This window comes from Copadichromis virginalis, linkage group LG1 (assembly GCF_057382275.1).
Source record: "Copadichromis virginalis isolate Kocher_CV1m ecotype Utaka linkage group LG1, C_Virginalis_male_GT1.1, whole genome shotgun sequence".
NCBI lineage: Eukaryota > Metazoa > Chordata > Actinopteri > Cichliformes > Cichlidae > Copadichromis > Copadichromis virginalis.
The window spans coordinates 13,604,861-13,629,275 of NC_140618.1; the positions used below are offsets into that span (position 1 = coordinate 13,604,861).

Sequence of the window (24,415 nt, forward strand, 5' to 3'; positions counted from 1 at the left end):
GTGGGGGGATCCAAAGGAGGTGTGTGTGCGTATGAAGGGGGGGGGGGGGGTGTTCAGGAGAGTACTTTTGCATTACAGGCAACTCTTCCTCCATACCTGGCCAGCAATCTCATGAGAACTGTCACAGTCTACACACCAGGCTCACTGAAATTCCCAGGCTGCTGATAGGTCCATTCATTCTAATACTAGCAGCGATGGCCTGCACTGATCCTTCCTCACACACAAACTTAGCATACACACACACAGGTGATCTCCCAGCTCAGTCCCACGCCAAACAAGAGGAGACATTTGGAGACATCACCAAATTCCCTGCTATACTAATAATAACAACAACATGTGATCAGTGTAAAAACATAACCAGCCTCGTCTTTCTATGAAGGGGTGTGGCAGCTGAGCCACTCATCCTCACCATTTAGTCCATACAACCTGCTGCAGTGGTGGAGCCATACATTACTCCAAGATGTCGCGGTTCGCATTTTCCATCACAGGTTAGCCAGAAGAATGGCAATCACGTGCACTCAGCCACGGATAAAAGGTGGCAATAACGCCTACAGCTCAAACATAGGTGCTCCCCTCCTCCTGCAAGCCATGTGATATTGGGCGATTGTAACTGGCTTCGTACAGGTTGCAGCCTTTAACGCGTGCGTTTCCGACGCAAGCGCGTGAAAAACGATGATTTAAAAAGTTGGAAACAATTGCCTGCTCGTACGAGAGGCAGCTTGACTGACATGGAAACATGGCGGAGGTTGGTTTTCTCCGGCCAGTGCAATGCAAGTTAGGATACCAGCCGCTCCGTGAACTCTTTAGACTCCGCACTCACCGCACGCTCGATCCTGCGGCTTCAAAGGCCAAAAGAAGGGAAAACGGAAAGATAAGAGACAGAAAACCAAACTCACCGGGCGACCCCCTGCTGCAACCATGTGGTCTGTACAAGTCGCCCAAGAAAGAAAAAGCAAAAAAACGACGCGATGCAACCACAAAAGTCAGCAATTAGAGACCCCCACAAGTTTCGTTAATTCAAATGAGCATCACGGCGACTGAAAGACCGCAGATCCATTCAGAAAAAAATGCAGCGCAGTCACAGAGCAGAGAGAGGGGCTGGGACTCTCACGCTCACACACAGCATGCAGTTTGATTAAAAAGCTTGGTCGGAGAGGTCAGGCAGATCTGCTGCTGCCAGGGGGGGAGATGGTCACCAGATTAAACCGATTACGGGGGGGGTGTAAACCTACCTTCAAATGCTGGGGCATTTCAGGCAAGTCAGCCCTGAGAAGATGCACATTACCCGGCAGCCCCGCTCCTCAGCACTAAAATATCCTGCGCGTTGAGGGGAAATTTCCAAGTGGCCAACAGTGTGTGAGCAGCAGAGGTACCGTGTGTATGTGTGTGCGTAAATGGGGAGGGGAGGGGACGGGGGGATAATCCTACGGTGGGGCAAAAGGGAAATGCGTCATTATTAATGGCCCAAGCGTTTTGTAGTCCGTTTGGTCATATCTGTACCCAGTTAAACTACAAAATGGATCGGGTTCGGTGATGTAGTGTTAGTTTCACACTGTTCTTTTTCTTCCTGTTTTTTTCTTCTTCTTTTTAGTAACAGACGAGCATTGATGTGCTAAAACCAGAAACTAAAAAGAAAAGAAAAGAAGAAGAAAAAAGACACGCAAAAATCACCACCTGCTCAAATATTTTGAAAGTCCAGGGCTTGGGAAAAAATATTCAGCTTTGATTTTATAACACAGAAGGAAATGTACCTAGTTGATAATTCTCATATTTAATGCTACTGCTTCTTCCCACACTGAAAAAAATGGAAATATCTGACTGACTAAGCAGTATAGTGGACAGCAAAAGATCTCTAAACCACTTGTAGGGTCACAAAAACATGTTCATACACCAGTGACTGAGAGAAACTTTCTCTCTCCAGCAGACAAATATGCAGATGTTGATACTGATGTACAAAACTGCACAATATGAGCCAAATTTCCAAATCAGGAAACACTAAAAAAACAACAACTTTTTTTTGACTGAACACTGAACTGAAAATCAGCAGATAGAATAAATTGAGCTTGAGCTTATAGGACTGGCACATTTTCTAGAATGCATCTTAGACTGTCTCCATCACCTCTCAGGTTATATACACACAGTCCCTTTGACCTTGACTGAGTTATTGTCTTAAACTCAGTGAAGTTCCCCCAAAGCCCCAGAAGACAGCTGCACATATGTCACAATAGTAATAAATGAAGAACTATGTATTAAGTCAACGTCATGAAAGTGGATGTCTGAACTGCTAATTTCATCCAGGCCACAGTTCTGAATCATCAATGTTTGTCAGCCTTCTTACTGACATTCACATCACCCACGGCCTGCCACGCCACTAAAGTGAGGAGCTGAGCCAGTAAGTTTCTTTTTAATAACCAATTGAACTGCTTAGCGGCTTTAGAACTGGGAAATAATGTAAAAACAATCAGTTATGTGTGTTATTATGTTATACCAGTTCAACCCACTTAATCAAAGTGGTCAAATGGAGCTCTATGTGCTCCATGATTTAAATGATGGATTTAAACCACTGATTTAAGCCATTTGGGAAATGGGACCCAGCAAACTATGTGGGAGCGAGACAAATAAAGGAAACTCTACACAGTATTTAGGTGTTTTACTTTACAGGGGCCACTCTGGTTAAAATTGAACAAGAATATAAGTTGAGGGATCGGCAGCAGTTGTTCCACATGTTGTAAGTGGATATCGGGTTCTTGTTGTCAGGGCAAACTGGGGTGAAATGTGAACCTACGTGGGGGGAAAAGCTCAAAGATGTCGACCCCAGCTGGAGCAGGACAACTACAGCTAAATACCAAACATTCTCATGGAAGCCCCTTGATACCCTCAGTGCCGTTAACTCTGTCTGCCTCACGCTGAGGTCCGTCTGCCCCTGTAATCTCAATACTTCCACAACGACTCCAGCTTAAATCACCAGGCACATTAATGAGCATTACAAAATAAAAGCCTGCAATTTTTCATTTTGCTTTCAACAAGTACTCAGACATGAAAGAGGAGGGGGAAATCCTTTCAAGTACTGCAGACCTACCACAATAAGAGCTATTCGGCTGTAACACTTTGATTACTGCTTTAGTTTGATGAGCTACATCTATACCACAAAACAACATGCAGGGAGCCACAGCACACAAACTACTAGGTGGGCACATAATATGCTATTTACACTGTGCCGAGTTAATTGCAATGAACAGAAAGCAAAATAAAGAAATGCATAAATCCTTCCCCTGCACATGTAATCACCTTTAAACCCTCTACAAACCAATATCAGCCAAATGCCGCCACCTTGTGGCAGAATACATGCAATACATAAACGAGGGCAACACTAACTGCAATTTAATGCTCTTACAGATTTTAAAACTTTTTATGAGGTAATAACTAAAAGTTTTGGTTTTTTAGATGTTTTGAGGAGGTTTAAGTCTGCAACATAAGATTCGTGACAAACCTATCAAAACTGTTGCTGCTCCTAAAGAAAGATTGAACATAGATTCAAAAATTAGACGCTTTCCAATCCAGACTTGGACAGCCAATAATCTTTTATGCTTCTTCATGTTAGTAAATGCAACTGCACAGGAGGAATATGCTATTAGGTTTTACTTTGAGGTGAAATCATTTTGGAAAAAAAACAAACTGCATCAGTTAACAGAAATATACCCAACAAATGTTGTATCTGTACAAGCAGAACATCTTTAATCAAAAGATAAAGGTGTTGACAAGATTTTGTACATGGCAGAAAAATACATTTAGATGTGAAGCACACACAAATCATTCTTAAACGTGAGCTTTATAGGTTCTGACTGCAGTTTAGTTTCAAATAACCATTCCTTAAAATCTATTCTGTTCCATGTTTTGCATTTAAATCACAAACACACAAAAACCATCTACTCCATTTCATTTAACATTATGGGCTTTGGTTCATGTATGTCGGACTCCATGCCTGGCAAGCTCAATCTCCTGCGTGCAGCTGTCTCAATCTTCTGCACCAGCTCCACATCCCAGGGATGGGTGACAAAGCTGAGCACCTCCCCATCCTCTACACCACCTGCTCTCCCTACTCTGCCTGCTCGGTGGATATAGTCCGTGTGGGATTCTGGGAAGTCGTAGTTGACCACCAAGCGCACTCTGGATGTGTCCAGGCCACGTGAGGCAATGTCCGTGCATATCAGCACGTCTACGTTGCCCTTCTGGAAGGAATGGAAGATTCCTGCACGCACAGCAGCAGGCATCTCCCCTTGGAGACGTGCATGCTTTACCCCCATCTCTTCAAGCGAGTATCCAACCCAGTTGACGGTGGAAGACTTGTTGCAGAACACCAGAACTGCGCCTCCACCTCTGTCTTGCTGCAGCAGCTTCAGAGCTTGGTGGAGCTCTAGGATCTTGTCGGCACCTTTTACCTTCAGGAATGTCTGTTTAACATGGGGCATAAGAAAGTGCAGCATCTTGCTCCTAATAATAACTATTTTTCCAAGATCTGTCACCTTGCTGAGCACGTCGCCCACACCGCCTGGGAAGGTTGCCCCAACCACGAGGAGCTGTGCTTTGTGACCCAGGCCACGTGTTTCCTTGGGATCACTAGCAACGTTGACGTGGAGCAGGATGTTCTCCAGCATGTCAGAAAAGCTGGGGTCGAACATTGTGTCAGCCTCATCAACCACAAAGAACCCCAGCTCACTCAAATCCAGACAACGCCTCCGCAGGGCCTTGACCAGAGCACCTGGCGTAGCCACTAAAATATCCGGATGATCCCTCCTGAAGACTGTCTTGATGTGTCCCACACCTCGTCCTCCTCCAATGGTCCTTGTAACGAAACCAAATGGCGCACACAGAGTCCTGGACACAGCTGCCACTTGCTCTGCCAGCTCTCTTGAAGGCACAAGAACCACAGTGCATATCTTGTGTGCACTCTCAGAGTAACTTTCAGACTCCCTATCAGCCTGCAGTCTGTGAATAACAGGTAGGAGATAACTCAGCGTCTTCCCACTGCCAGTCTCAGCAGCACAGAGTACATTGTGACCTCTCATGACTTTGGGGATGGTCTGCAGCTGCACAGTGGTGGGATGTTTAATACTGAGAGTCTCTAAAGTCTCCACCAGCTCCTTGCAGATGTGGAGATTATTAAAAGTGGCTAGCGGTTTCTGTTCAGCGTCCTCATTCCCGTTTTCAGCAACGTAAGGCGCAACAGCCCTGACGTTGTTGATGCTGAAATAGTCACCGAATGATTTGTTATGTTTCCATCCTTTAGAGCAAAGAGAAGGCTGCTCGAATTTTCCCAGGATGTATCCGGCAGACTGGTTCAGAGCTGGGTTCTTGCTCTGGATGAGGAGCTTTCCAGCTTTGATGGTGTTGATCTTGCTTTTGCTTCGAATTTCCTTCACGTTTTCAATGCGTCTCTGCAGGTACCGGGGAACACGAATGACCGCGGTCTCTGCTCCAGTCTGACAGAAGCGACTCTGACCGAGAGATCGAAGCCAAGCCGACGCTTTAAAAAGCTCACTGCAACACAATCTTCTTGATCCGAGAGCTCTGGACGCTACCAAAGCCAGATGGGCGACCTTCACAGCCTGCATTTTAAATACTTAACCGGCTCGCAAGTGTCCAACGGTCGGCTGACGAGAAAAAGCAACAAAACTGAACCATAAAAAAATTGGAAATAAAGCCCATTAAATTCACTGTAATTCCACAAAAGACAATATAAAGGTCCAAAAGGCGCAGAAATTTATATACTAGACAGTCATGTCGCCATGCTTTCCCGGCGAGTGCTGATGATGTCAGTGGGCGTGGCGTGACGAGGTGTACAGAAAAGCCGAATCCCGATTCAACTCGTGTGTTTTGTTGTTTGATTGTTTGAGCTAAATTTTAACCAAAAAGACAGAAATGTAGCTTACGAGAGAGTTATTACTATTTATTATAATATTACACGTCCTATATTAACATGCCATCACTATTTTTTTTTTTTTTAACATTTTATATTTATCATATCTACTTGTGTAATGTGAACGTTTGCAGTCGGTGGGGTGGTGGTTTGCACTGTTGTCTCAGAGGAAAAAGGTGCTGGGTTTAAAAACAATGGCTGGGCCTCTCTGTCTGGAGTCTGCAGTTTCCCCCTATGGTCGTTCGCCTTCTATCAGGGTAATCCAGCCTTTCAAAGACACACGTGAGTTAGGTTAACTTGTAATTCAGGATAGCCATAAGCTTGTCTCTTTCTCCGTGTTAGCCCTGTGACAGACAGCCTGTCTAGCGTGTATCCTTCCTAGAATAGGCTCTGGCCTTTAATCACCAAGAACTGGTTATGCAGAAGAAAAAGGAAGGGTGAGATAATTGGCAAGAGCGGAAAGAAAACATAATGAATTTTTAAAGGTATGATTATATTTAAAGATACACACTGGCATTATAAAAGAATACATTTATTAAACAAAGTCAATCGAGGGTCCCAAGAAAAGAATTCTACCTGATTAGTGCATCCACTTTGAAGTTGTATTCATCATAGGGCTGTTACAATGGTAACTCATTCATCTGTTGCCTGGCTTGGGCATTCAGCACAGCCTGCTGTATATGGTAATGTAAGAAACTGTAATAGATTACTCTAGGGTGAGAAAGCACACTGTCATTGACTCAGCAGTGACTGTCAATAACAGTCCACATGACTTTGACTTTGAGTTCTCCTCAATCCCCTTCACCAAACAACAAATACCATTTGTAGAAGTTGTAGCCTTAGCACTACATTAATTATAATAATCAGAATCAGAATACTTTATTGATCCCTGGGGGAAATTATTTTTTTGTTACAGTGCTCCATTATAAACAAACATTAACAAGACAGACAATACGCTAACTAAGAATATATACATATAAAGTCACTTATTAATAAATAGCTGAAAAAGAAACATGTGTAGTTGTAGCAGTAAACAGTGTGTTAAGTGGATGCGTTGTACAGGGAGATGGCCACAGGCAGGAAAGATTTCCTGTGTCGTTCAGTGGTGCTTTTCGGTAATCTCAGTCTCTCACTGAACGTGCTCCTGTGACTGACCAGCATGTCATGGAGTGGGTGGGAGGTGTTACCCAACATTGTCTTTATTTTGGACAACATCCAATAATAATAATGGATTGCATTTGCATAGCGCTTTTCAGGGCCCTCAAAGCGCTTTACAATTCCACTATTCATTCACTCTCACATTCATACACTGGTGAAGGCAAGCTACAGTTGTAGCCACAGCTGCCCTGGGGCAGACTGACAGAGGCGAGGCTGCCATATTGCACCATCGGCCCCTCTGGCCAACACCAGTAGGCGGTAGGTGAAGTGTCTTGCCCAAGGACACAACGACCGAGACTGTCCGAGCCGGGGCTCGAACCGGCAACCTTCCGATTACAAGATGAACACCCAACTCTTGAGCCACGATCGCCCCTGACTTTTCCACCATTACATTATAAGAAAAAGACAAGAAAAGGTATGGGTTATTTGTGGAAGGACAAGTATGTAGCAAGACTGATGTCATGCATCAAACCATTTATAACCTTAGGCACGGTAAGAAACAAAATCCTACAATTATGCAACACAAAAAATTACATGCTGAACAAGAACATACAGAAAGAACAGTACAATGACACATGCATAAGATACCACTGGGTGGGGCCTGCGTTTGCCTTCAGAATGGCTTTAATTAATTTTATGGCACAGCTTAAACAAGGTGGTTGAAACTTTTGGCCTGTTGGTTCTTATTGACATGATAGCTCTATGCAGCTGCTGCAGTGTCATTTGCATATCCATGATGGGAATCTCCTGTTCCACCAAATCACAGTGGTCCTCTACTGGACTGAGATCTGAGTACAGTGAACTCACTGTCATGTTCAAGCAACCAGTTTGAGAGGATCTGACCTGTGGGACATAGAAACCCTATCCTGCTAGATGGGCACACTGTGCTCATAAAAGAGTGGACATGGTTAGCAACATCATCAAACCAATAAATCCAATTTTCTATGGTCCAGTTTTCCCTGTGTGTGGCATTTGGTATGGTCTTCTGCTGCTGAAGGCCATCTACATCAGGATTTGACAAGACTGTTGTGTGCTCAGAGATGTTCTTCTTCATATCTGCATTGTAACAGCTGATTATTGGAGGTTACTATTGCCTACCTCAAAGCAGTCTGGCAATTTTCCTCTGGCATCAACAAGGCATTTTCACTGACACTCACTGGATATTTTCTCTTTTTTCCACCATTCTCTGTAAACTTCAGAGATAGCTGTGTGGGGAAAAATCACAGTAAATCAGCATTTTTCTGAAGTACTCAGACCAGAACATCTGTCATCAACTACCATGTTGACAGTTGAACAGACACACCTAATAACACCTTTGGTTTGCGTTACTGAACCCAAAAGAGGCCAAGATTATGTTGTAATTTACTGATTCCTTTAAGATTTTAAACACAAATTTAATGAAATCATTAGAGCCTAACCTTTTACCTAAAACGTGGCTGAGATGTGTTCTTGTTGGGCTTTTGCTCCAACATTTTAATTGTCAATATCATCACAAGAGGTATGACTGTTGTAGATCCTGCTGGTGCCCAGTTCCTTGAGGGGGATAATTCATTGTTGCTTCAACACTGGTGTGCAAGCTTATAAAAAAGGAGCCTAATCTCCATAGGCATGCATCTAGAGAGGGTCCAAACAGGGGGAACAAGCAGCTTTACTGCCATTTTACTCTGCCTCTCTTCAGTTGTTTAATGGAAATACTCTTATGACTGTGTTTTGATAAGGGACTTTGTATCTTCCCACACAGCATATTATTTTATGCAAAGGACAAAGGTATTTATACATCAGGGGTGAAAAAAAATCAGCTGTCTGCATCAGTGCTGCTGTCAGATCTAGCATTGATTGTGTATCAGCTACCCTCAGCATGTGCTGAACGAATCAGCTCATTCATTGATTTAGTGTAGCTTCAGAACATCACACACTCTTTCAGTATTAGAGACTCTGTCACATATTGGCCAAACAAATGCTCTGGCAGTAGGAATCCCTGTGTGCTGTACCCAAAGTAGGAAAGAGCTGAGTTGACGATGTATTAGTCTATGTACTACTTCATGTGAATTTATTTAATTAAGCATAACACTGCAGGGCAAATTTTAAATAGTGTGAGTCCCCTATTCATACAAGGCTTTATGACCAATCCGTGTTTGTTGAATTATTCAAGTATTAGACATCAACATTCAGTTCCAGAGATTGACCAAAAGAGGGCAGTATACAACTTCAAGGTAGATTTCACACCAACCAAAATCCTAATCGGAGAAATGTCAGTAAAGGCTTGCACTGTTTTTCAAGTCTGTCCATTTCTTTCACATAGACATATACAAACAAAAGCATAATGTGTCTGCATTACTGTTCGTTTTGTAAACTATATGCATCACACAGACACCTTTTCTGCATGGTAAATATTGCTGCTAGTCTGTAAATCTACCCCACAAAAAATAAAGGTATAATTTGCACACAGAATTAACTGCATTCAGACATTTGACAGCATAGATAGTTTCTTATTTCTCTTTTACTACTTTCATTATCATGAGCTTTTAAAATCTTATCAGCTGACATGCAGATACGGAGTTGCACACAGTTTGATATTCACTGACATTTTGTGAACATTGCACATGCTGCCATGGTGCTGCATTGCATTTCTGCAGTGTGTGCAAACTCCAATCCTTGAAAGAATGACACCTCTGAAACAGGACCAGTGTGGGGGCAGATGCTGCTTTTTTTTCCTTCATAACTTTCTTTACAAGAACATAATATCACAAACCACATCTACAGCCTCCTACACAATTTGTTTTCTTTATCTTCTCCCTTCAAAGGTCATCTGCGACGATAAGAGATGCAGGTAACCGGAATTAGAGACGGGTGGGTCTGGAGACATGACTTCTGCACAGGAGAAAGTTCATTCAAGTTATATAATTGCAACATGATAATATAATAATTCTATAATTTCTAACTACAATATTATTATACTAATATACACGTGGATCAATTTCAGCCAAAGCCTTTTTTTCATTCCTTCCTCATTCTGTTTTATAGCCAGTGCCCTAGTTGTATTTGTAATTGAGTCAGATACAACTATAATTTTAATTTACATTTTTAAGGCAGGTTGTTTTCTTAACCCTGCTACTAAAAATCATTCTAAACAAACTGCTGCAACAACGATATGTGGTGTTTGTTTTAAATATGCTTGGTTCCTCTTTTCAGTGGTAAGGCGATAAGATAAAGTTTGAAAAAGCCTTAAGATTCATATGGTGACTTCTATGCATAATGTAATCTATAATGCAATTTACTTACAAGAATGTGGCATAGTTTTACGGTAATTTTATTTAAGTCAATATGCATCTATGAGAGACAGGTATTTGTTCTCTTTCTGTGCATTTGTATAATTTAACAAGTACTTTGCAAAAGTGGCATGACATTAATAGGTGAAAAGATTTAGAAAAACATTTTAAAATGTATATTTGGAACTCTGGAGGACTCTGTAATCCTCCAGATGTAGAAAACTAAGTAGAACACCTGCCTACAGACAACGCTTCATAAAATGTCAAATAATAAGAAAAGGGTTGAATTTTGTGCTTTTGCTTGGAAATAAAGACCACAGGAAATGTGATATTGATGTTTTCAGATGCATTTGAGAACTGAGTGCTTGTCTGAACGCCCACATGCTTCTTGCATAGGTATATGTGTGTCTGTGTCAGAAAAATAAGACGGTGTTGACTGCTGCATATGCAGAAGGATGGGGCGAATTATAGCAAAAAGTTCTGCTGCTGAAGCAGTTTTTTTTAAAAATATAAAGACTCTTTTTTGCCCTTGCAACTGCTTAGATTTCAGGAATGTCCATCTTGATTTTTTTCTCTCACAAACAATAATGTATTGTCTTATTTACTCTTTAGTGCAACTTGATCATAAAAAGTGCCCTAACAGTAATGCATGCAATAAAAAAGTGCTTTATATCTATGCTTATCAGTGTTGCAAAAACCTTTGGTGAAACATTAAAAACTTGCAGTAATTTCTTGATCAGCTGCAGATGTGTGTGTGTGTGTGTGTGTGTGTGTGTGTGTAGGAGGGGTGACAATGCAGATGCGAATATGCCCCACTGTTGCCTATTTTATCAAGAGATGAAAAAGATTTGTGTATAACTGGTTTGCACAAATATTTCTAGAAGGGTGAAAGCAGGAAATACCTAAATGCTAATATAAATACCAGAAATATCATCAAAGCAGCAGCCCGTTAAGGTTTTAGAGTATGCCAACCTCTGTGTGACTTACCCAATAAAGATTATCCTGAAAAGATTGATGGGTTAGAGCACAAGGGTTAAAGGTAATGGAGCAGCCCATATAAAGATGGATTTACTATTGCTTTATTCTAGCCGCAGATCTACTCTTACCTCGTCTTTAGTGAGAAAGAGTCAGAATTACATTGTGATTTAAATACTAAATGAGACATTAAGTCATTAAGCAAAACCATTCATTTGGATGCACATTAACAAAACACCTATCTAAATAATTTCTGTTTGAGTGGCCATGCTTGCCTTTTCAACCACTTTTCTTTTGATGCATTCTTATTACAGTGCTACAGTATGAAAATCCACCAAGTCCCACCAAGAGCAAAGCAGTGTCCAAATGAACAGTTAGAGCCATCGAAAAGGCTGGGAAATACCAGTGAGAAACACTTCTCTTGGCTCTGTAGATAAGGGGATAGAATAAAACAGCTTCCGGAAACAAACAAACAAACAAACAAAAAATCTGTGTTAGAGTTGCTATTCAGTCAGCACCATCTACAGGCAAAATCACAGCACAAGCAGCGATCAAGTTGTCTGCCTCTTTGTATAGCCCATTCACAAGCCTAAATTGGCTGATTAGAAATTAATGGGCTTCAGTACTGACAGGCTCGAGGGATCTAAAGGTAAAAAGTGCAGGATGTCATTATACTTACTTACCCATCCTGGCTTGGATTAGAACCACACAAAGAGGGAGGGCTGGGGGCAGGTGCAATTGATGTAATGTAATGGGTAGCGGTTGGAAGAGACTGAAGGACCAATTAAAAAGAGCAAAGTGGCTGCAAGACCCAGTTGTTACAAGGTCAGTAGGGACAGTACATTCCGCTTCAAATTTGTGCATGTTCGAAAATGTAAATATTTTTGAATTTTAGATAAATCTCTCCACTGTTATGTGCATATCATCAAGCATCAGCTTGTATATTTGGTTTTAGAAGGCAAAGAAAATAATGATGAACGACTCCCATGAAAATGAATGTTGACAACAATTAACAACAATTAAGCACACGCATTACAGATCATAAAACGAGTGGGCTGGAGCTTTAATTTACTCCAACTACCCATTTTTTTTTACATAGCACCTTTTAAAAGGCAGCACATGTATAAGTAGATCTCACCAAAAACAAAGAGCAAAGAGAACTGTTAAATTATGAATAAACGTGTAAACAAAATAGAAAAATAAATTAAAAATGGCAATATATTTTCGGTATTTCAAACAGGTTAGTAATTTCATAACTATTTATTGGGCTGCTATGGGCTTATAGCAGCCAAGGAGATGTGTGTATGTGTGTGCTTGCGTGCGCGTGCCCTGTGTTGTGTTGTGTCTGCTGACGTCACCGCTGGAACTGCCTTGTCACGCGGGGTTAGTAAAAGTTGGGATAGGACCTCCGTGGAGAGATACAAGAACAGATAGGAGGAGAGAGAGGGAAACAGAGAGAACGGTAGATGAACGGCGACTTTATTGTGACAGTTCATCGGTTCCACACCGAACATTAACCGCGGGGAAGCGCTTCTTTGCCGCTGACGAAAGGTCGGGAGACAGAGAGAAGTAGTGAGACGAGTAGAGACGGAGGGGGGCAGCCGACTTTCTCTGAAGTTGAAGCCAGAATTGCACTCGTTAACTGCCGGGGAGGAAGAGGAGACCAGCGACCTGCATTTTTTTTTTTTGGATTTGTCAGACGAAGGAGGGGGTGGGGGGGAAGAAAGCTCGCGAATTCAATGAACAAAAAGTTGAAGTTTGGCGTCCGCCGTGGCAGTCGGTAAATGTTGTGACACTTTAGGATATAGCGTAAATTGCTCCAGCGGTCGACGGTCGAGTGGCGGGGTAAAACCCGAGCTGTCAAACCCGATGACTACTGCAAACTGCCCCGGGAATGAGGAGCTGGACTTCAGACTGATATTCGGAGAGGAAGGGCAGCAACAACCGTTAGGCCCTGCAGGTCAGTGGGTTTCCACTGTTCCCAGTGGTATGTTTTATACTAGTAGTAAACTTAAGGCACTTGTCGTGTAACATAAGTTAGTCAGTATCTACTGCTACCTTCAGTTACCCCGCCGTCTTTCAGCTGCAGCCTCATACCATACAATCTGTAATGTTTTTTCTCTCTCAAATGGAGCTTTTCAAATATTACATGCCTTTTCTATACCAAGCTCGTACACACACCACCAGCTGTCATTAGCTTGTCATGCTAACATAGCAGGTTAGCAGGAGTGCTCTTATTGCCCTTGGTTGATTTAACAGCGAAAGTTTGAACTTGCAAATGTCTCCTACATTTTCTTTTTGGAACAGACAGTCTGTGAACTGTTAACCGCCTCTGAAATCTGGGGTGGCTGGGGGAGCCTTATGGCTTAGTTCCTATGTTTTAAGTGAAGTATAACTGAGAGAGTCATACACCTTGAATGTCACTAGGTACATATCCACAAAAGTAGCACATGGTAATGTTGTCAAAACTTTTATTAACTCATTGTTTACAGATAAAATGAGAAGGAAGTGCAAGCTTATCCAGAAAAATAACTGACTGCATCTTGCTTTGATGCAAACAATTATTATGAAATACTTTTTATTATTATTGTTGTTATTATTGTTATTTAGTCACATGCATTATCAGTAATTAAAAATTTCAAATACAAAGTGCAAAGACGTTATGTTGTCCACTTAGTGTGGTTCAAAGACCTAAAGTAATTATTTGAAACTTATACAGATTTGTAATTTACAAATAAATTATGAAGAAATTGTGAAAATAATTTCTTTAATATTTTAAAATTTATTTTCAGTTTCAGTTTGGGACAAACTTTAGTCAATACAAACACTACCTTTGCAGATAAATTTTTGCAGACAGGGCATACACAGAGATGAGGTGGCCCTCAGCTTTGTAACTTGACAAATTCCAGGAAGAACTTTGTTTGGACCGTTTATCACCTCATGGCATGGAGACTACTTATGTTTTCCTGTTTGGTACAAACGTGATTCCATACTGGGTCTCTGGGAGTAAAAATATTTTGAAACAAGCCCCTAGCTAATACATGCAAATTTAAATATGTGAAAGTCACATGTTTAACAGGTTGCAAGACGAAGCTTCGGGGAAATTTTCACACTCATGGTGTATCAATTAGTTTGCTGTTTGTGGTCATACATCACAGCTGTTGTTGTTGTCACAAATGTTGGATCTTTTTTTTTTTTTTAAATTGATGCTTCATGGTGATAGTATTTAAGGACATTTTCTTAAAATCCTCTTTTTCCTCATGTGTTTTTTTTTTACATCCAGGGCAAGGTAAAAAAGAAAGTTAAAAACAATAGTCTTGTGATCTCAGGTGTGTCCAGTGCATTCTTTGGATTTGAATATAAACAAAAACCTCACTCTCTTTCTCTTACTGCTGCTTGCAAAGGTAATGCCTAACAAAAAGCACAAATCTTGGAGGACACCTTTTTTTTTTTTTTCCTTTCATCCAACTTTCTTGGACATAAATATCCCATAGAGAAGCGGTGAACTAAATAGCTCATGCAGTGGCCTTGTTCATTAGTAATAAATTACATATGATCATAATTGTATTGATTAGCAGTAGAAAATAATGAAAATAATTGTACATGGAATGAATTTGTTTCTGGTGGGACAGACATTTTTGATTAATTTAAACTTTTAGGTATATATTACTCATGGGTCAACTGAAAAGCTTATTATCTAGTAGTACAACTTGTATTATTGTATTATTATTGCCTTAAAAAAGAGGAAATAAACCTGACAAGCTACCTTTGATTTCTATCAGCAGAGAATTTTTTTGCTTTGAAGTAGTGCATAGTAGTTGATAACTATCTTGCAAAATTTGCTAAATATTAAGATATACAGGTCACAAGTAAAATGGGAATATACTAAATGTACTGAGACAATAAATTGCCTGATTATTGCATGTTTTCATTTTGTGCCCCTCTGTAGTTGTTTTCTGTAATCTAATGGAATTCAGAAGAGCAGATTTTTCCATTTGTATATTTGGTTGTTTTTGGTTGAGGCAGCAAAGTACCAGAAAAGATTTCAAGGATCCGCTGGCAGCGGGAAAATGGCAAGAGGGTGTCACACCACTAGCCAAGAGAGAATAATGTTTTTACCAATGCTGAACAGAAAGAACTCCCGATTTGTGGATTTTTAAATAATTACAATAGCTTGAGAAGAATAAAATATCAAATAAACTAAAAAGCAAAACACATACCAACAAATGTGGCATTTGCAGTTATCTGATATTGCTAAAAAGTGCTTTGGCACTTGTGTAGTGACACATGCTGATGTAGTTTTGAGTATGGATTACTTATATGGTTAATAAAAGGACATTTACATATAAAATGGAGGTTTAAAGGTAGAGCAAGTGATGTAATAAGGTTATGAGATGGCTATAAATCTGCTAATTTATGTTTTTTCAGGTTTTTCTGTTGTGCTTGCACATTTGAGTTCAGCCTGAAACTTGGGCAAAGTAGTGAGTCCATGAGGGTTTGGCTCGTGCAGTCTTAAATACATTTTTCCTTTGATTTGTGGGGAAAAATGGGGGGAGTTCGATTTGGAGATGGTATGAGGGGAAAAACTGCATTTGGAATAAGCGTAGGAATAAAAGCACCACTGTGCAAGTGGTTTTAATCTGGTCTGGACTGTATGATTTGGCCAAAAATGGGGTTGGGAGGGGGGGGGAGGGTGTAAGGAGGGGTGCTTGTCCAAATTAATAACTCGAGTGTATAACTGTATCACTCTGCCACAGTAACAGGGAGTTGCACACTTGCAAGCCAAAGCTCAAGTTGGGGCTTGTTTTTATAAAAACTCAAGGAACCATTGGTGCAAATATTATATTGTTACTCGTCACTTGTGATTCTACAGTTAATTCTTCAAATCTTTTATCTAAGCGTTTTAAATAGGAGTGGTAAAGGTTTCCATAATAAAAATAAAGCAATAGCATCATATTTTCTATATATGTTTTAGCAGCTGCATAATAGGCTGTGAACCAAAGATGTTCAGGTTTCTGACAAATCTGAGCATCGCAATTTTTATCTTATTCATACATGAAGCTGACCTGCAAATGTGTACGTAACTTTCAGCCTAACTTGTTTGCTTGCTTGTATGTATGTGAATATGATTAAAATTCGATGTAATCGTGTGGTAATGTTTACCACACCTCTCCATCTATCTTTTTTATTGTTCTGCTCCTTTTTGTCTGCTTGTTTAAGTGTCAGTCTCCTGCTCTCTCTGTTTTCTTGTTGCTCAGGAAACTGTCATTTCTTTGAGGTGAAATATTCCACTGTTCTATTCAAAGGCATTGGGCACACTTACTGTAAGGGTTTTCCCCGATTACATGCGGCTAACGAAAAGAACAATTCCCTTCGTGAAGCAGCTTAACTAGAGATTGAGAGTCTTGCTTTGTAATAGAGGCTAAACAAGTATTTTATTTGTGAAGAAAACAAATACACAAATGCTTTCATTAAAAAAAAAAGATTATGAAAGGCATTGTCTGGGGACAAACGTATGGCAAGGGTTGGGTGCACATGGGCAAAAAATGCCTTTAGCTGCTGAGTCATCAGTTTGATGTTGGAGGGCTGGATATTTACTTCTCGCTTCCTCTCGATTTCCTATCTTCACTGTGCTTTACAATAAAGACAATAAACTACAAAACTATTTTAAAACAATTTCTTTGGTTTGGTATTTAACTAATAAACTATTCATTTAATTTTGCAGAATTAATAAAATGGTTCATACGGGCTAAATATCAGTGCTTAAATATTTGCTAAAAAATTAGTTAAAAGTGTTAATTAATAACAAATAATAAAATGGTAATGCAATAATTTAGTAATGCAAAAATATTTATATTTTAAAATGATATTATATTATTTTAAAATTAGGCAATCATTTTATCTTATATGTATAAGATATAAGATCTTGTGTATGTGGGTATATATATGAGAGACAGAGAGAGAGAGGTTTCTCATTTACTCCACCAAACATATGTCTTGGCATTGTGGCCAAATACATCAAACTTTGTCTCAGCTGACCATAAATCTTTCTCCAGAAAGCATGTTGCTTATGGGCAGCAAATTTCAGTTGACCTTGAGGGCATCAATTTTGGAGTAGGGACTTTTTTTTCTTGTTTGGTACCCTCTGAATCCATGGGGACTGCTGCTGTTCCTGCAGTTTCCAGCTCATGACAGGCTCGAGGGTGACAGTTTGGGTCTTCTTCCAAACCTTGCCAAAGTGGTGACTAGGGCTGCCACAAACGATTATTTTGATAGTCGACTAGTCACCGATTATTTATGCGATTAGTCGACTAATCAGATCATCATCCACTGGACGTAAAACTACAGCTTATTGCACCAGCAGCATCTGCTCTTATATAACTATCATTAGCTTACAGCTTTAAGCTTTTAAGGTGCTAACTAAAAATAAAGACAAGATGATAGGTTATTAAATTTTAATGAAATTTGCAGATTGTTTTGGTAAAGTTTAATAAACTCCTTGCTATCTAAAATATAACAGGACACCGGAGTATATTCTCCAGCATCTCACACTTCTGATAATCAGCTGTCTGCTTGACGTTTATTCAGCTGTGTAAAAACTATAACTTTAATCTCAGCCAAACCGATTTACTCAGGAACAAATAAAATACTAAAAAAAAAAAAAAGCCAAACAATAACATTTTTAATTTATCTAAGTGACTCATATATATTTAACCTGAGTCGCGAAAAACGGCGGTGGGTTTGAAAACAATTTGCCGGGAGTCCGGTGTTCTCACGGCGCTAGTGACCTAGCCCCCGGCTAGCTATCGAGCTAGTGGGTAACAGACGTCTCCGAAAACGTCGGAGCGCTTTTGAAAATATGCGGTGTCTTGATAAACTGAGCCGATATTTGAGGTTTACACAGCTACATTCTCGCCTGAAAATATGTTAAACGTTTATTTTGTGACCCAGAAAGAATAATAAGAGTAATATTAAAACTAACTAGCTACCGCCATTGTTGGAAACTAAGCTGGGCCGCGCTATGAATTCTGGGACACAGCTGCTTCTTCTTCTTCGGGGTTTAACGGCAGCTGGCATCCTTGTACATGCAGTGCTGCCATCTTCTGTTTCAGTCCGTTATTACACTCTTAAATCCTGCTATTATTCCTGCGTCTTTTGCGATCTTACAAAGCTTCAAACGACGCGTCGACTATTAAATCAGTCGTCGACGATTTTGATAGTCGACGTAATCGTGACTAGTCGACAAATCGTGGCAGCCCTAGTGGTGACACATCCGAATAACTTGAACTTGCGTACAGTTGTTTGAACTGATCTTGGAATCTGCAGTTGCTTGGAAATGCCTCCAAGAGAACTTCTCATCTTGTGTAAATCTACCAGTCTCCTTAGTTCTTATTATACTCTGTTCTTCGTACCTGTTAACCGAGTGAGTGTTTTTAAACAAATCCTTTTTATGCTGGCAAAAAAAAAAAAAAAAAAAAAAAAATATATATATATATATATCTCAGTTGAAACTACTCGATCATGATCACTAAAATAACTTAAAAGACATCACAGAACCTTTGGCACCACTTAAGAAAACATTTAAGTGATTTTATAATTGTATATCTATATTTAAGCTTGAGTGGGTTAGAGAAAGTCCAAAATAGATTCAAACTTTGTGCACCATGTGCAAACTTGTGTATCTTGTTTTTTGAACTCAGAATCATTGCTGTACAATGATTCGGTTAAACTATCATGGCGTTAACCTCATGATAATTGTATGCAAACTCCTGCCCACAACTGTAGTTCAAAGATGGATGTAACCATCAAGACGTCAACTACTGGTTTGTAAGATCCTTTTATGGAGCCTTCAGCTGCCCTTGAAAATGAGTACATCACACAATTATTATCTCACGTCTTTTGATTGTCAAGACTTTAATTAAATCGCCATAGTTAAGAAAATTAACTAATTAACTAACCAACGTGTTTCTCAAGCTTCTAAGTCAATACCAACATTGTTTCTCACTGTGCTATGCGACAGATTGGTGTGCTGTCCAGGGTGTACTGTGCCTCTTGATTAGCAGAAGGAAACTGATGTATAGATAGATGGATTTTCACTCTTTGATAAAAGCATTTGTTGGTCACAAATGGCTCAAATATAATTTGTACTGAGGATTTTTAACCATGTCTCAATTTCTTCTGCTTTAAGTGAGTCTTGAGCCTTTAAAAGAAGATGAATGTAGTAGAAAGATTGTTTTTCTCTTGTTTACTTAACTGTCAAGTTAGCTACCAGAAAAGTGCCTAACACAAAAATAAAATCACACAGTGCCCAGTGTGATTTAGTATAAATCTTTGGCAAAATTTTAACAGCCATCTGTTTTTTGGCAGTAATAGAAATGCTCAGATGTATCAGAATTGCTCCACATTTGATTGACATAAGTCTCTTGGTAAATAAGATGACATTTTTTCAGCCTGTCAGTTATAGAACTTTTTCCTTTGTATCCTAAAACTAAATGCCATTGTGAAATAATTGAAAGTGGCCATATAAGAGATTTGCATTTGATGGTTTCACAGAATTACTTAAAACATACTTTATCGATAGTATCTAATAAAGTAAGCATGTCAGTAGTTAGATAATATTGTTGATATTTTTTCATGTATAAGAATAAAAACCACCCATCTTATAGTATGTTAAAGTATTCACTCAAATTTTTTAAAAAAGTACCGCTTACCCTTTTTGTGGTTAAGTGTGTCGTGTGAGGTGATTGAGAAAAATTGTATTGAGTATTGGGTTATGTAGGTCATGATTATGTGGTGGCCTCATTGGGTGTTAGAGGTGATCTGAGGCAGAGGGAAGAAGTGCCCTTTATGGGTGGCAGAGTAGTAGATCCACTGTGGAGGTGTCTGGCTGTCTGCCCAGACATGCCATGTGGGCTTCAGATGGCTGGATGAAATGAAAGGAGAGAGGGGCACACACTCTCTAGCTGCTGCTGATCACGAACAGCAGTTTTGTGACTCGTTTACTTTGCGTAAAGCTTTTCTTTGTTTCTTTTTTTTGTATTCCACATGTTCTGGCTGTTTTTCTGTGTGTTTTCTTATCTTACACATTAAAAGAAGTTTTTTTTTTGTGGTTTGCTGGTAGTTGACATACCAGCACACAGAATAGTAGACCTGCCACCAGGACAACTAAAGCCTCTCGCTGCTTTCTCAGGATATGAAAGAGACCACCAGTGACATCAGAGAGACTGAACTAGGCTAATGAAATCTCCAGATACCAGCCTTCACCACAGCCACTTTGATTAGTCAGGTTTGTTCTGTTAATGGGCTGTGACATGTTTCGTACCTGTAAGATTGTGCGTGTCATGCTTAAATGTGACGATATGTCAAGTCATATCTTTATCCTAATGAAATGATCAGATTGGGAGCAGCTAGTGAAGACAGCTTTTTTGCCCTTATCTGTGTTGTTGTCATTGCTGAGCTTCTGTGAACCAAGAGCACGATCCTTTCAGTCCTTGTCGTGGGAAAGACTGAAAGACTGAAATTACATCGCTCTCATGGTGGACTATTTTGAGCTCCCAAAGAGAGTGGCAGAGGGCAGGCGGCAGGTTCTAGTGACTCGTCCATACTTAGAGCAAGAGAACCCCTCTTGTCCCTCCAGCCTTCAACTTTTTACTGCTCAAACACTTTGCGATCTTAAGGAGGAGAGAAGTGGAAGAATGCTGTGTGCCACAATGTCAGGTGAGTGTGTGCCGGCACTCCCAGACTCTGCCCAGGTGTGTTTTGAGTGTGTGTATTTGTCTAGACTAAAAGTCACTCAAACAGGTGTCATCACAATAAAAAGTGTCATGATATTTGTTAGAAATAATATTTAAGCTTCTCTGGATAACTGAAGGAGGCATTGCATTTTTTGGTTAACTTGGAGAAAAAGGTTTCATCTGAGCTTAAATGTTCATCAGCTAATTTTGCCAGTTAGTTTTTGTTTGCATTTTTTCACCTTTACTATGTTAATTTCTCTTTTGCCTGAGATTTTTTATTTAGGACATAATTTAATATTTGAATATTTAATTTCTATTTTAAGCTTTTTGGTCAAACAAAGTTGTTATTAGTCCTGAGGAAGTCAAGTATTTTGTTCAGTTAGTGACAGTTTTTAATCTCAAGGCAATAATATCTCTATGAAAATGGAGGTCAAACGTCAGTCATATGTGAAGTCAACATGTAGAGTAAGATCACCACGTGGGTGACCCCCAACCCTACTGATTTAAGAGATTCCTAGCACCTTGTGTGATGAATGAGACGTTTATTTCCTGGGGCGAGGCATGAGCAACTATGTATGGCATCTGTCTTGTTTAAATTTAGTGTAACTGAAGCTACCGCTGGCTGCTCTGTATCAACATGTCAGAGACTGCATTACCCCAGAGAGAAAGCTGTCGTACTCCTGCATCTAGTTTCATTTATTTTCTGTCTTTCTCCTGTCCCCTTTTGTCATGAGGTGTGGCTTGCTGGATCAGGATTTGGGTGATTTAAATCCCACTTTAGCTTAGGCTGTCCCTCAAAGCCATATTTCTGTCAGTGTCTGGTAATGGAAGCTCTACTAATTCAGTTTCTCCTAAGTCCTTCTGTTCTGTTTTTAATGATCAGGTCTAGACCAGATGATCAAACTATTAACTTATCAGTCGTAGAACACTTCCCATAAATGAGAAAATGACTTGAAGCTAACCAAAAAAAGAAGACTTCTGGAGTAAGTTTTCAATAAGCAGCCAATGGGCTGAGTATACTTACTCTACTAGATGTAGATGTATGGAATGCAGACCATGTGCACATAATAACTTGTCGGGTTGTTATGTAAACTTCTGGTGCCTTAGACCAAAAATCAATAATAAAATTTTTACTTAGCACAATTTGGCTCTTGCTATGTTAAAATAAATTGTGTATACACTGTCATATGAAGAATTATTATAGTACTGTTAAAAGGTGGTGGTACACACTGACACACAGTGTGGTGTAAATATTATATCTGGTGATTTTCATTTGACATGAAATGTCTTTTTTAGGTTGCATATGACTATAAACACAATTTTGTTGGTATTTAAAAAAGGTTTAACTTTGTAGAGCTTTGAAAAAAATGTGAAGGAAGGGTTTCTAGGTTTTGAGTTCTATCTGGATATATAACCACTTCTATTTGTATTTTTTGAAGGGGAAATTGCTGTCTTCCTGTTTGCTCCTTGATTGTTTCCTGCTAGTTTTTCTCCTTTTTTTGGGCCTGATTTCAAGCTGATGATAAAGAGTAACATGGATGTTAGAAGGGTCTCCCCAAAACAGAGCTGGTGGACCCTTTTTTTGAGGGTACACCACTCTTATCATGTCATTTCGTCTATCTGTGTGAGGAACTTAAGAGAATGTTTCTTTTGCTGCAGTAGTGTAATTTACTTATGTGTTAAGTTGGGTCAAGGCCTACAGATTTAGATACTTTTGAGATTAAGAATGTGTTTGGATATTCCAGAAACAAACCATGTACAAAATAAATAGCTGGCTTTGAAGAATTTAGTCCCTTGTACAAGTGTAGTGTACTAATGCCAACTCTTCCATCTCTATCTGCTCAGTATTTCTCCTCACACACTATGCCTCCTGTGCTTTCTCCTTTTCTCTGTCTCTCTTTCACTTACTTGCTCTGTTCGTTTCTCCCTCTTCCATGCTCTTTTTCTCTCATGCTCCCTCTCCCTAGTTGAGTTTTTCAGGCACATGCACAGTCAGCTCTGACAGATTGTTTAAATGTCACCCCTGCTAGCAGTAGCCTCTGATGTTATCTCCTCTGGGTTATTGCAGGCCATCATGCAGCTAGCTTTCCTGCTCCACTGAAAACCAATACGTGCCTGTATCATCAGCAAGCTTTTGTGATTACATGTATATAGACATAAAAAACTGGTTGTTTAGAGCAGTGAAATTAAAGGGGGGATAGGGGGAACTTTGACCATGCATTTTGACATAAAGGATGAACCTCTTTACTCAAAAACAGGTGATTACATGCAGAACTGGTCACTTAGGGCAAAACTACTATGCGTTTTGGGCAATATTGAGAACATTATTTGAAATTACTTGAATTTTACTTATTGACTACAGAAACATGCAAATATTACACTTTAAACTTACATTTTTAAAAATTTATTTTGCAGATCTTCACCTGAAAACGTAATTAAAATTTAAATAAAAAAACTGAGACACACGAGGCTGTCTGCAAGTACAGGATGCAAGACAGGAGATGAATGGCAATTAATCTAGCATAGCTCACCGCACTAACTGAAGTTAGCAATCCAAGACTAGCTGAAGTTCTGTGATGCTATGGTCAGGTCAAGGTGGTCATGTTTAGGCGCGTTTCTGACTTGGCGCCTAACTCTTACTCCCACACACTCTGTTGAGATGCACTGTTGGTTCCTCAGCCAAGCACTTTCATCAAAATGTGTGATCCTGTGGTTCCTGTCACACTGAGCAGGGTTAGTCTTGCAACAACACATCAGTAAGGTAAAGTGAACCTGTCTCACCATGGTTTAACCCCCGCTTGTGTTCCCTGTTATTTGGTGAACAAATCAATGCTTTGTGAAAGCAAAACCCCCAACTGCATATTGAAGGGAGTGTGCTGTTTTAGAAAAAAAAAGACAAAAATGTGGTACTGTGACTGTTTTGTTGATTTTTTTTTTTGTAATAATAGTTGTATATCATAATTATGATTTACACGTGCAACAGGCTAATTAGTTTTGTTGTTGGATGAAGACTTTTTTGTCATGTTTGGCTAGTTTAATTTTCTTTAGCACCGCATTGTTTAAGTTCTTCAGTTTTTAATTATAGCTTATAAATCAGTTTTATATATGAAATTTACATTAAGCATTTCATTATGAATTAATCTAATAGGTGCACTAAGTATTAACCATTAGTGAGAGCTTTTTGTAGTATTAAATAAATGTCCCTCAAACACAGTTAGCGATGTGTTTGAGGTGGATCTTGGTACTGTGGTGAGTATTTAGTTCAGGTGGTTACTTGGCACTCTCTGTTTATCCCATAATGTTATCTCAGCATGAGGTTGTTAATTAGGAGCTTAATTTAGCTGCCGGCATATGTTAACATT

General features: G+C 39.7%; 3 protein-coding genes across 5 annotated transcripts in view; 1 reads left to right on the forward strand and 2 right to left on the reverse strand.

The window, feature by feature from the left end:
- LOC146718446 (talin-2) overlaps positions 1-1,373 on the reverse strand; it is a 100,340-nt gene extending 98,967 nt beyond the window's left edge. Inside the window, exon 1 of one of the 2 annotated variants that reach the window (XM_085451637.1) lies at positions 1,233-1,373. The gene's annotated coding sequence lies outside the window, so the exon portion shown is untranslated. Of the gene's footprint in view, positions 1-896; positions 1,205-1,232 lie in introns of those variants that run through there. The other variant, XM_085451645.1, reaches the window with a different exon arrangement.
- Positions 1,374-3,709: 2,336 nt separating this feature from the next.
- On the reverse strand, positions 3,710-5,801 carry ddx28 (DEAD (Asp-Glu-Ala-Asp) box polypeptide 28). Its single transcript, XM_085432197.1, has one exon. The coding sequence runs from the start codon at positions 5,610-5,612 to the stop codon at positions 3,927-3,929; it is 1,686 nt and encodes a 561-aa protein (XP_085288323.1). The 5' UTR covers positions 5,613-5,801; the 3' UTR covers positions 3,710-3,926.
- A 6,890-nt stretch (positions 5,802-12,691) lies between these two features.
- Positions 12,692-24,415, forward strand: part of nfatc3a (nuclear factor of activated T cells 3a) — a 61,409-nt gene continuing 49,685 nt past the window's right edge. The window contains exon 1 of one of the 2 annotated variants that reach the window (XM_085451659.1): positions 12,692-13,279. In XM_085451659.1, the coding sequence (XP_085307785.1) occupies positions 13,189-13,279 (91 nt within the window). In that variant the 5' untranslated portion in view covers positions 12,692-13,188. Of the gene's footprint in view, positions 13,280-18,806; positions 21,037-24,415 lie in introns of those variants that run through there. The other variant, XM_085451651.1, reaches the window with a different exon arrangement.